This window comes from Nannobrachium achirus (assembly GCF_963921795.1).
Source record: "Nannobrachium achirus genome assembly, chromosome: 2".
NCBI lineage: Eukaryota > Metazoa > Chordata > Actinopteri > Myctophiformes > Myctophidae > Nannobrachium > Nannobrachium achirus.
This window is the reverse complement of record NC_137811.1, coordinates 35,639,555-35,653,144: the sequence shown is the minus strand read 5'-3', so window position 1 is coordinate 35,653,144 and position 13,590 is coordinate 35,639,555. Positions and strand designations below refer to the sequence as shown.

Here is a 13,590-nt window from a genome sequence, read left to right as displayed (position 1 = left end):
AAACAGATTTCTGTTCGCTCTCTTTCCCTCCCAACAGCATAGCGGTCTCTCCGTGGCCCATGGGTCGCTCTACTGCCTGCTGCACTGTCTCCACTTACAGCGTGACATCACTGGAGTTTCCCCTCTTGTAGAAGCAGCTGCCGCAGCATAAATACTACAGCCTCCCTGGCAGAGGTTCACTTAACACAATAGGCATATCGTCACTGCATGCTGGAAGCACTTGAAGACACTGGCTTATTTGCACCAGATATTTAGCTGCCAGAGGGGTTTCTACACAGCAGACAGTGACACTTTTCAGTGGCAGAGGCAACATGGTGGCATACACAATGACATCAGGGGACCTGGAGAGCGGGCTTGGGGAGAGGACAGTGGTTGTGGTTGAGAAGAAGTCATGCCTGGGGTGGCTTTGTAAGGTGTGCGGGGCCATCCTCATCGTGGCCCTTTGTGTAGCTGGAGCCCTGTTGTTTGCTTGGTACTGGAACGGAAGGCCAGAGACAATGGTAAGCAATACTTACCTGAGTTACCTCTCTCTCTCTCTCTCTCTCTCTCTCTCTCTCTCTCTCTCTCTCTCTCTCTCATCATTCTCTCTCTCTCTCTCTCTCTCTCTCTCTCTCTCTCTCTCTCTCTCTCTCTCTCTCTCTCTCTCTCTTAAACTTCATTGGAAGGAATTCAGAATGATGCAGGTTAAAAAGAGTGGTGCTATATTATAATTAATTTACTCATGGACCTTTGATTTTCCTTCTGTCACAGATGCGGCCTGGCCAATCAGAAGCAAGACAGGAGCAAAAGCAGAACGAAACTTTTGCAGGTGAATAATTTGCCTTGTTGCTCTTTCCCAAATGCTGAGTATCGAATTCATCATGGGATATTTTGAGCCCTTACGGATCATTTGAGACAAGTTCTTTTTTCCCCCCTTCCTTTAGAACCCCACCACTCACTGAGGAGAATTGGCAGCAAATCCAAAGCAGCCATCCATTTAGAGGGTGAGTCATAGTCAACCTTGACTTATCTTTCTGCAAACAATGAGTCCATGGTCTAGTTTTTTCCACAGCCCCTCAAACTCTTTCTCTCTCTCCTTTGAGCACGGCTTCTCATTTAGAAGTGGGTTGGCCATGAGGAAGTGACTGCACAAGTTATTTATTGCCTGCCTGTTATTTTGAAACATACCTGACTTCCACATGGCCTACCTGTGGATTACTCACAGTAGCTGCTGCATGAATAGCTGCATTCAGGGGTGTCGCACCAAATTCTGGGCCCTGGGAGCTTTAACTATTGAAAAATAGCAGATATACAAGCTCACAGCGTGGCACCAAGTGCCAAGCTGCGAGCTTGTTGATCTGCTATTTTTGAAAAATCTTGGAAATTTGTGCGAGTCTTTGAATATTTCAAATCTTTCTGTGGTTTTAAAAAAAAACTAGTTTCTATGTCAGTGGTGCTCAAACCTTTTCATGTGAAGGACCCCCAAAATGATATGTATTTGGCCACGGACCCCCATCTCAAAATATTTAGTTCCAGGGACCCCCCCCCCCCCCTCCCCCCCGCCAGAAGCAAAATTACACACATACGCACACATTTTCAAAAATAGCAGATCTACTGTACAAGCTCGCAGCGCGGCACTCGGCGCCGCGCTGTGAGCTTGTAGATCTGCTATTTTTCAATAGCTAAAGTATAAAATAATTAAGGCCTTTCCACCTTGGGCCCTAGTAACACAGTCGGACTCCCCCCCTCCCTTGTGACGCCCTGGCTGCATTCAAAATCTAAACATGTTTTTCCCCCCTGTTTCTAGGCAGCTATGATGAGAGCAACGTATTAATAAACCAGGTGGAGTGGAGGAAGGATCAAGGCCAGGGTTTTGCTCAGGGTGGGTTCAGACTGGAGGACAACAAAATCATTATCCCACAATCCGGCCTCTACTTCGTCTACACCCAGGCATCCTTCCGGGTGTCCTGCAGCGACGAGGAGACTGCAAGCAAGCACAACGCGCCGCTCAGCCACAGGATCTGGCGTTACTCGGACTCCTTGGGCAGCAAGGTCTCTCTGATGAGCGCCGTGAGGTCAGCGTGCCAGCGTGCTTCTCAGGAGGACAGCTACAGGGTGGGAGAGCGCTGGTACAACGCCATATACCTCGGCGCCGTGTTTCAGCTGCGCAAGGGAGACAGACTGTGGAGCGAGACCAACCAGTTGGCAGAGCTGGAGTCCGAAGGGGGCAAGACATTTTTTGGTGTGTTTGCACTTTAAAACGTGAGAGTAGGAAGTCTGGAAGGATTCCAATAGTAACTGCTGTTACTAACTTTATGCCGTGGTATTGACATACCCTATGTTTTATGTTAAAACTCTTTATTCATCTTCATGGTGACATGTTATTTAATAGATCTCTGTGGAGATTACCTTCATGTAAATATTTTGAAACTGCAACAGTTTGGAATATTATTATGACTATTTTATGCACTTTTGTACATTTTGATATAGACCAGAGATTGTAGGGTAAACATTCTGAGCCAAGTGTTGACACAGCTCTTCACTGGAGAGTGCAGATTCATGCATTATTGTAATTTATTGTGTATTTACTCACTATTTCCACGTATCATCATGAATATTTGTATTTATTGTCTTTATTTATATGTCGTTATTTGGTCAGAACAGTGATATTTATATATATATTTGTATGTGTACATTAACTTAATTTTGTATTAAAATGCAGAAATGTCCTCAAGTGTATTGGTTTAGGTTTACTGTCTGTCACGTTACAACAACCGTTTGAATCTTCAAGGCGCCAAACACCAAGACACCAAACAAACATCTGCGGTTCGAATAGGCAAACAACTCTGTCTGAGCCTAGACAGTAGCCTACACTTTAGAGCAAGCTTATCCTATTATTTGGCAAAGCCACAGCGAAATGCCTCCGCAGCCAGCAAATACTTCCTCTGTGAGATCAGACGGGACGAGGGGAATTTCCTTCTTTTTGTGTCTTTGTGAGTGCTGTGTCAGGTGGAGGCCCACATAAGCCTCAACCCAGAGCGGGTTTTCCCCAGTGACGCCTCCCCTCCCCTCTCCATCCTTCCCCTCCATCACCCTCGCCCTTCCCCTCCCTCCATTTCTGCATACCTCATCTTCAGTCAGCTGCATAGGGAGAGGAGGAGGCTGCCTCATGAGGGGGAGGGAAGGAAGTGGATGGGGGAGGCTAGGCTAGGGTCAGTAGGGTGGGGAGGTGGTCAGTTGTGTACAGTACAGCTGTGCTCTTTACATCATGTCACATGCTAAATCACGTAGAGGATATCGTCACTGTCGGGTGGAAACCTCGTGTCTAAAACAGTTCCCTTTTTTTAAGATTTGTTTTGGGGCTTTTATGCCTTTATTGATAGGACAGTAGTAGACTGAAAGGAAATGGGGAGAAAGATGGGGAGTGACATGCAGCAAAGGTCGTCCGGACCGGGAATCTAACCAGGCCACCAAGCCATCAGGCTACACAAAGCCTATGTGGTATGCACCTGGACCAGTAGGCCAGCGGGCACCCCAACAGTTCATTTTGGTATTATTATTCAAATATATATAGTGAAAATAGCCGATACAAGCTTACAACGGCTCTCAACATGACGTGTTGTGAGCGTATGGACCTGCTATTTTCACTACATTTGTGTGACACTCACTGTGTGATGAAGTAGGGCATTCATTTACAAAAAAAAAGAAAAGAAAAACAACACAAAAAGTTTAAACAAACATGGAGATACAAGGTTTCTGACCAACAGTGATGGTATACACTATACAGGAGATTACTGTATGGTTTTTCTTGTTCAATAAACATCCAGCTATTGTCGTGCTAATGAGGTTATTATGTTCCCATGGGTCTGTACACTGGTGGTTATTGTGTTAAAAGCAATTTCTCACAATCCTTTAATGATCTCATTTAGGGGGTTAGAGGTTTTTTTTATGGAGTGACTGGCAAATCAAACTGAAGAATTATAAGAGACTGAGCATAGTTGGTCCCCTTGAAATAGAAAATAAATAAACAATTGATGACATCTAGTGGTTGACATCTAAGTGCTTTGAGACTAATATTGTAATCAAGAGGCATCCCATTAAATGACTAAATCAGTTAAAATCAGAAAGGAAAATCATAAAATGGTGCATAGTACCAAATTATACAGAATTAAAGTTACAATTATTTGGAAGATACATAGATACTGTACTTGGTTGAGAAAACAATCCTTTATAAATAACATGATCGATGACAATGAAACACACATTAACCCAGTGAAAAACAATCGTTTTATTTGACCATAGTATCGATATAATTTGCAGACATAGAATCTGTAACATAGTAACATTTAAAATTTTAGATAAGAGTGAATACAAATATTTTCAAATCCAGCTATATTTGTCATTACGTGTGCAAGATTATAGAACATTTCTTAAATGATCTCGGCATTCATATATTACACTGTTCCAGGAACTATACAGTTAATAAATATGGGCTATTTCATTCACCTATATCTTGAGACTACATTATGTCTTACTTCTCCATACCCTGAGCTTAAGTGTATTTATCATAACAGCAACAAAACAAGTCCAACATAATTTTGTCCAGTTAAAGTGCACAATGAAGAATATAGTATTTTAATTGTATTTGCCATGGTGTCAGGTCTCACCTGCCAATTAAGTTTTTAAGCATTGTTAAAATCCAAAAATGGATAATGAATGAAATAGTACATCCAGATTAACTGCTGAATAAATATGCATCAGATTCCCTTACATAACATGTCATTGCTTGATAAGATTGTTTTATAGTTGTACAGTACCATACAAAATGGAAAGAAAATGGCAAACACCCCAAAAATATACTGCAGTGGTTGTGACTGCCGTGGCTGGGTTTCAGAACACACATTATCCAGATTGTCTTGTGGGAAAGAAAATGCAGATCATCCATAAAAAAAGAAATGACCGTCATTATGCGTAATTATTAATTCTGTATTGTCTCTTATATATTTACAGCCTTGTAAAAAATAAATAAAATCAACAGTTTTGGATTTCTTTTTCCATTGGCAAACACTATAAAAAAATGTAATAATACATCAAGTTATGATAAAATTATCCTACCAAATGAGTCTCATACTTGAAAGTTGGTACATTAGTATAAGACTGGATTTTATAAGATACAAAGTTGCACTTAAACATACAGTCCAGACTCCATTCAACAGATATCCACACCTGTCCCCTTACTTGACCTCTTTTCTTTATGGCTATAGAATAATGCACATTATCGCTCTTCAGTGAAATCAGGATTCCACTTTTTTGCGTATTTAGTGGCTCTTCAAAGAATACTTTTAAACTTTAATTAGAAACATTGGGGGAAGGAACTGTACATGGCTATGTCCCTCGGTAAATTCAACAGGTTCCGCGACCGAATCCCTCCAAAAGTCAACAAACAAAGTGAACGACAAATCCATTACAAAACAGATCAGCTATTACACAATAACAATATCAGCATGTACTAGTCCTAGTTGACAAACTCGAAAGAGGAAAAAGGTGGCAATAGATAGCAAACACATACATAAAGTTCTCCATTTAAAGAGCCTTTCGACACAAAGCTTCTACAACAGAACAGAATAACCAACAAAGGAGAGGATTGATCGAGAGATCTGTCCATTTAATAGGCCTCTGAAAAAAGGCTGTGAACGAGTGCTGCCCGCTGGAGATGTGCTTGTCTCTTGTTTTATCTGTCACCAGTGCCTTACAAGTAGGTTGCACCACAAGTGAGATTAACTGTGAGCGCGGGTGTTAACTGCGTGATTCTCCCAATAGCTGCAAAGTGTAAAGCACTCCTATTAGCCTATTGTATTTCGTCACTGTCGGGCAGAAACCTCGTATCTCCAAGTTTTAAATTTGTAAGTTTTTCCGTAAAGTAAAGCCCTGGTTCATCACACAAGACTATTGCACAAAACTAGTGAAAATAGCCGATCTACAAGCACACAACACCTCGCGGTGCGAGGCGTTGTTTGCTTGTAGATCGGCTATTTTGCAGATCATTTTTGTAGATCATTTTTAAAGCGAACGGTTTTGGACATACAAGGTTTCCACCCCACAACGACGATTTGTGCTTCCGCGCCGTTATACGAAAACATTGCCATATTGTGCTCATCACTGGGGGAAAAAAACAAGTGAGTCACAGTGTCCCCTTGTGTTTGTGTCCCTTCTGCGTGACGACCCCCCCCCCCTCCATCCCTCAGGGGTTTTGGCTTTATTTATACAGCAGGGGGATCTGACTGTTGTGACAGTGGTTGCGGGTCATCTTGCTGTCCGCCTGGTAGACGTTGGACGAGTTGGAGAAGGAGGGCGGGAGCGCGTGATTGTCCGTGGCGGGGTTGGGGTACCCGGGCGGGGGGAGCAGGGATTTGGGGTCCGGCTGTTGCTGGGACGAAGGCGGAGGCGTGTTGTGGTTCTGGTTCTGGCCTGTGGAGGGCCGTCGGCGGTTGCGCAGAGCCTGCCTCTCGGCCAGCTGGTTGCGGAGCGCCGAGACCCGCTCCTCTTTCTGGGAAAACGCAAAGAAACAATACGCAAGATCCATTTGTCCTGGTAAAAGACAAAGCCTGTCCTTACCTCCACCTTTATACTGTAGATACCTTTTATCTTTTATTTTTTCTTTATCTTCATGTCTTTTGTTTTACGATTGTTTTTTCTATTGATGAAATCCTCTGCATAGTACTGTGTTCTATTTGTCATACAATGTTATATGAGGTAAACAAGCCATAAGGCTTTCTTGGATCTCATTTTACAGTAGTTGACCTTAAGTTGTACCAATGTACCAGTGAACTGTACTGTCATGAAACTGTACCTTTTCCTATGCAAACTTCTAATAAAGTCTTCAATCAATCAATCAATCAATCAATCAATGAGGTCGATGCGCTTGTTTTAGTGCATGCGTGTGCTTATATATCCATGGGTGAACAAGGTATGCACTCACCTGCAGTGGTGTAAAGTAACTAAGAACATTTATTAAAGTACTATACTTAAGCATAATTTTGAGGCATTTTTACTTTGCTGGAGCACTTCCAACTTTAACTTCTAATCCACTACATCTCAGAGGCAAATATTGTACTTTTACTCCACAACAATTACAGTATTTTCTGGACTATAAGGCGCACCTGACTATAAGGCGCACTGTCAATGAATGGTCTATTTTCAAACTGTTTTCATATATAAGGCGCACCTGACTATAAGGCGCACATAATAGATGCTACCGTTGCGTTATGCATCCAACAGATGGAGCTGTGCTAAAGGGAATGTCAATGTCAATGAATGATCCATATATAAGGCGCACTGGACTATAAGGCGCACTGTAGTTTTTTGAGAAAATTAAAGGCTTTTAAATGCGCCTTATAGTCCGGAAAATACGGTATTTGAAAACTTTAGTTTCAAACTTTAGTTTTCAGCTGATAAGCGGATTCTGCCATGGGAATGGAGCAGATCTTTTGAGAAATCAGCAAATGGTAGAATCCGCTCCATTCCCATTTAAATGCATTGGCAGAATCCGCTTATCAGCTTGCAACCATACTTTGGTGTGACCGTGCCCTAAGGGTGCGCTCACACCAAAGTACCTATGAGAGTGGATTCCCCATTCCACCAATGTATTTCAATGAGAATGGAGCATGGTTTTTGCAGAAATCCTCTACTGGCAGGAATTCCCATTGAACTAGTTAGGTGTGTGACTGTACCCTAACAGAGTATTTCTACATTGCAGTATTGGTACTTTTCATTCAGAACGGGTACACATTATTGTGTATCATTATTTTATGCTTTAACTATTGAAAAATAGCAGATATACAAGCTCACAGCGTGGCACCGAGTGCCGCGCTGCGAGCTTGTAGATCTGTTCTTGAGAGACTATTATGTCAGTGGTTCTCAAACCTTTTCATGTGAAGGACCCCTAAAATTATATTTATTTGGCCACGGACCCACATCTCAAAATATTTAGTTCCAGGGACCCCCCAGAAGCAAAATTTGAGTTACAAATGTTTGCTTTGAAAATACATATACAGTATTCAAAGATTTGCACACATTTTCACGACTTTTTCAAAAATAGCAGATCTACAAGCTCGCAGCGGTGCTGCGCTGTGAGCTTGTATATCTGCTATTTTTCACTGGTTAAAGCATTCAATAATTCCAGGCCTAAATAAGAAATGCAAGGCTCACCTCCTGAATGATCTTCTGCAGTTCCCTGTTCTCTCTCTCCAGCTGTCGGGACTTCTCCTCGTCGTTGTTGTTGGTGGACGAGCCGGTCTTCAGGGTGTCCTGCTGCTCCGACTGCCACTCTCCGCGGGTGATCAGTCGACGCATCTGACCCAACACACACACACAGCAGCAAGGAAGTCAATAAAGACCAGACTCAAGCCTGACAGGCAGTCGTGCACCGGTGCCACTCGTGATGGAAATACGTACAGTAGGTGACCTATAATATCACAACGCATCGGATCGTGACGCGTTGTGAGTTTGTAGATAGCTTATTTTCGGCGGCCGTGTAACTAAGTGTTAGAGATGGGATTTATGGCTCTATGAAGTGAGCCGGATCTCTGGGATCCGTTCCTTTCAAAGAGCCGTTCAAAAGACTGGCTCATTTTAGTTACTATAGTTACTTTATAGATTTGGGTTATTATTACAAATAACTTCATTTACATTTATTTTGGACATATATACAGTAGGTACATACCTGCCATTTGAAAATATTTTTCTACATTTTATTCATTGGAAAACCTGTGAAACGGGACATTCTGCAGTACTTAGTACTTTCTACTATTGGTAATTTAAGTACATTTTGAAGCCAATACTTTTGTACTTTTACTGAAGTACATTTTAATTCCGAACTTCTACTTTGTGGCAGATTCTACATTGCAGTATTGATACTTTTACTTAAAGGCCCGCTGACACGCCCCAAAATTATAATAGTAATAATATTAATAATAAGATGACCAGTACAGTAAGTTGTCTATGTACAGTCAATTAATTTGATTGGCTTATAATTGCGCATTCCCACAATGACATCATAAAAATATTAACTAATATTTTAAGATTACTTTTTAAAGTGACAGTAGGCCTACCCCTTTAGGTCACAGTACCCCTTTAAGTAAAGAATTTTAGTACTTTTCCCACCACTGTTCATTAGAAAGGAACGGCTCCCTACAGCGAACCGGATCCCATCGTTCATTTCAAAGAGCCGTTCCAAAGACTCAATTCGTTCATGAACGTCCCACCTCTACTAAGCATAATTTGAGCATCAGACGGAGCAGGGAAAGGAGGAAGTCCAAAAATAAACGAAGGGAGGGTGACCATTGTGTTGCCCGAGGCTGCCTTTGTCTAGAGTCTAGACGCCTATTTTATTTTTATTATTGAAGAACAGGGGGCAGTCCACTCTCAGCAAATTTCCCGAGACAAACTATATGTAGAATGAGAGAGAAGCATAATGTAGCAGAGGGGAAGCATTGGGAGGGACAGAAATGTGGGTCCAGAGATTTGGGTCGAAACTACGGAAAAGAACAATGTGGGACTAAAATAATATTTTAGTCCCATATATTCTTATACAACACAAAAATCACCCTACACGCACGCACGCACACACGCACGCACGCACGCACGCATGCCTGCACGCGCACACACGCATGCATGCACACACACACACGCATGCATGCACACACACACACACACACACACACACGCACGCACGCACGCACACACGCACGCACGCACACACGCACGCATGCCTGCACGCGCACACACGCATGCATGCACACACACACACGCATGCATGCACACACACACACACACACACACACACACACACACACACACACACACACACACACACACACACACACACACACACACGCGCGTGGATGTAAAAGTTGACATCAACAGGGAATCAAAGCATTCATCCTGTTTAATTTGCTCATTGTGCCATTGGATAGATGAGGTGTTACTACTTTATACTGAGTAAGCTTCATACACTGCCGCAGCATGGACTAAATGTCTCGCCAATGAATGGTTTATTTAAATATGGCATCTGGTTTGACATGGCGATCTATCCTGTTTCGGGTGATGTAACCAACCATCAACATTTATTTTGTATACTCGGCCTAATGCATCTAAGCACTGTTGAACATCTCTGGACTAGCTTACCAGACACTGCAGACTAGATACTAAGGTATAATGAACTTTAACCTAGGGGCACGGTGGTGCAGTGGTTAGCACTTCGCCTCACAGTTATAAGGTCCTGGGTTCGATTCCCGCCGGGGGAAGCTGTGGGCGCTGGGGGCGTGTTCCTCCACCCGCGTCATCAGCGCCCACACCCTAGGTGGGGTTGGCGATCAGGCCTCTCTGTGGTGAGTTTGCATGTTCTCCCCGTATCTCCTTGGGCATAGGCCCTCACACAAAAACATGCAGTAGTCCTGGTTTCTATACTACCTCCCCCTAGCCAGCCGGGTGCTCCCCAATGTCCCCTGGCGCGGCAGGGGGAGAGCGGAAACCAGGACTACAGGTTAGGTAGTCACCGGGTGAGAAAAATGGGTTGCAAAAAACGTGGGATAAAAAATATAAAAAAATAAAAGAAATAATGAACTTTAACCACTTGTCTTGACTTAGACAACCTCTATACGGCCCTGAGTTGCACTATATTTGGTTCACTCTTTTTTTCGATCTACACCAATATCCCTGCCAAAAATAGCTGACCTTGACCTACAAGCTCAGTGAGCTTATATGTCAACTGTTTTTTGGTGAATGTTCCCCCAGAATGGGTACACTATGCTGGGGTTAACCTTTAATTTCAGTGCAGACAATGCTGGTTACATGGTAAATGGTGCATTTATATTGCGCCTTTATCCAAGACGCTTTACAGAGATAGTGTATTACATTCACCCATTCACACACACACACATTCATACACTGATGGCGGAGGAAACCATGCAAGGAAGGAGGTAACCGGGAGCAACTAGGGGTTCAGAGTCTTGCTCAAGGACTCTTTGACACTAACTCTGGGGAGCCCGGGATCGAACTGGGAACCCTTCGGGAACCCTCCGTGTTCTAAGACGGCAACTCTACCCCTGAGCCACTGTCGCCCTGGTTCCTGAAGGTGTCACACAAAGAGTTAGGCGTACCTTGGGCACAAAGAGGACCACCAGCGTGATGTAGGCAGAAAAGACGATTGCCAGAGCGGCAAAGGCAAATGAGGCGTCCTGCTGAGAGGTAAGGATCATAGTCACTGGAGCAGTGATCATGCACAGTACCTGGGAGAGAGAGAGAGAGACACAGAGAGAGAGAGGGTTGAATAAAGTATTGTTTCTCAAACCATGAGTCGGGACACAGTTGTGGGTCACGGACCCATTTTTATGTGTCACAAGTTAAATATATTTTTTCTAAATCTTTCAGAAAGATAATGAATGAAAGAATTAAACTTAGTTTATTTAAAAAAAAAAAAGAAAAATCCATAGCCTAAATGTAAAACAACGTAGTTGTAAAATCGCAGATCTACTATATTTTGGGTCTCGTCTGAAAGCTGGTTGGGAACCAGTGGAATAAAGAAACAGAAAGACGAACGTTGGAACAAGGCTAAAAAAAAAAAACACAAAAAACATTAAAGGATGGAGTGACTATAAAGGGGTTGCAGAGTGACTAGAGGAGGGGAAAGGAGAAAAGGAGAAGCAGACAGACAGATAGATTGAGTGAGAGAGAGAGAGCAAGAGAGAGAAAGGGAGAGAAAGATGGAGAGAGTGTAAAATAGAGGGGAGGCGCAGGGTGGCTGGCTGGGCTGAGGAGTCACATCTATACAAGCAGAAGGCATCTGTTTATCATTCCGATTAGGGGCCCCATGTGAAAAGTGCATTAAAAAGTCATGAGTGTTGTGGCACAGTCACCCGGCCTCATTGTCATCTCATCTCCAGACCGGCGGCAGCACAGCTCAGCAAAGAGGAAGGAGGTTCTTTATTTCCCCAGATATCATTAACTATTGACATTGTCATAAACACAGCTGTGTGTGTGTGTGTGTGTGTGTGTGTGTGTGTATGTGTGTGCGTGTGTGCGCGCATGTGTGCGTGCATGTGTGTGTCATCATAATTTACGTTGGGTTTTATTAGACTGGTCTCATATTATGCAGCGACGTGATGACATTAGAACATAGGGAGTTTGTTTGGCCACATATCACCGTCTCATAAACAACCGCGAATGACAGATCAATGGTAAGTCGATGCGTTCGTTAATTACATTACCACTCTGTCATATAATTAATAATGTGAATAAACTGTTAAAGGAGTGGTGAAAACATTTCACAGTCTGTTGATTTAAAGAAGAGGACCGCATATGCATGGCTTGAGGCTGCCAGAGACGCGTGATTATAGATCCAACTGGGAAAGATGGATAACCACGCCGCGGACTCATTTTTGAAGCTTGTGATTGGCTGAACCGGACGTAGGGAGCGCTCCGTTGTAGTCACTTGGACCGCGCGAGGTGCACGGTACCCAATTATCATGGCGTTTATCGTGCGCTTGCCCAGGCCTTACGGCCTGGGCATAAATATAACGATTGCATTCACCACGGCTTCGTAACTGGCCCCGCTCTTCGCTCTTCGCGGCCACTCGCGCCTGCGGCGCTCGGGGGCGAAGAGCAGGACCAAGGTCCGCTGGCCTTCGCGCCGCTTGCAGTGTCGTGGACAATAACTGTGAAAACGAGCGCTCTATGCCGTTTCCATCCATCTTTCCCAGTTGGATCCATAATCACGTGCCAGAGACATTAACTCCTTGGACACTGAGCAAGCCACTGCAATGGGAAACAATTTATATCACTTTCAAGCTTGTCCGTGTGTGTCTAACGTTTGAAAAACAAAATGTAATTCCAGCTCTTTCTGCAGAAAGTGCATCTGGATGATTCACTGGTTACTAACAGCTGCTTAACAATTTCCATGATTGTGCTGTGCATTTGTGTGAATAATATGTATATTTTAAGGCTGCTCCCATGATAAGGACTTGAAACGGGGGCAGTAGTAGTGTACATGGCGTTTCTGGAATATGCAAAAACATACTGGATAGTGTGTGGTACAGAAGAATATTTTCTAATGCTGGGGTCTTGGACGTTACTGTTCACTTAATTTATTTTATCGTGTGAATGTTCTGTTGAATGTATACTGTATTTGTTTATATGAATTCACAGTTAGCGTCTGTAGTTGTGTACATTTCTTTGAACCCCGAATCTGGTATTTTAACGAGTCTGGTAACACTGTTTTGTTGGGTTTGGTGTCTGTATGTTTACTGTATATGCCCTGAAAATGATAAAGTGTTCATAAAAAACAAAGTCTGCTCCAGCTATGCTCTGATCTTAACCAAAGATACACCAACGTGATCCTTGTCTAAAACTCACTGTTCATAGTATTGTGCACATGCATAATTAGCCTATTATTGCTGTCTGGTCGAAACCTCATATGTCTTAAAATGTTACTTTTCAGGATTCAAATAGCAGATCTACAAGCTTGTAAATCTAGTATGACGAGGTTGGGCATTAATTTAAAAAAACAAACAAAAAACATAAAAAGCTGAAAAATTTAGATACAGGTTTCTGCCC

General features: G+C 43.0%; 2 protein-coding genes across 2 annotated transcripts in view; one reads left to right on the top strand and one right to left on the bottom strand.

Moving 5' to 3' along the window:
• Positions 1–311: 311 nt before the first annotated feature.
• On the top strand, positions 312–2,238 carry tnfb (tumor necrosis factor b (TNF superfamily, member 2); the record flags this gene model as incomplete). The annotated part of the gene is made up of 4 exons (XM_080741575.1): positions 312–500; positions 751–808; positions 924–983; positions 1,787–2,238. The coding sequence occupies 4 exons, from the start codon at positions 312–314 to the stop codon at positions 2,236–2,238; spliced, it is 759 nt and encodes a 252-aa protein (XP_080597701.1).
• A 3,997-nt stretch (positions 2,239–6,235) lies between these two features.
• The window catches only part of gabbr1a (gamma-aminobutyric acid (GABA) B receptor, 1a), a gene marked incomplete at both ends in the record, with an annotated part of 77,666 nt that continues 70,311 nt past the window's right edge, over positions 6,236–13,590 (bottom strand). The window contains 3 exons of the mRNA XM_080741563.1: positions 6,236–6,526; positions 8,188–8,331; positions 11,139–11,267. Coding sequence (XP_080597689.1) covers positions 6,236–6,526; positions 8,188–8,331; positions 11,139–11,267 — 564 coding nt within the window. The remainder of the gene's footprint in view (positions 6,527–8,187; positions 8,332–11,138; positions 11,268–13,590) is intronic.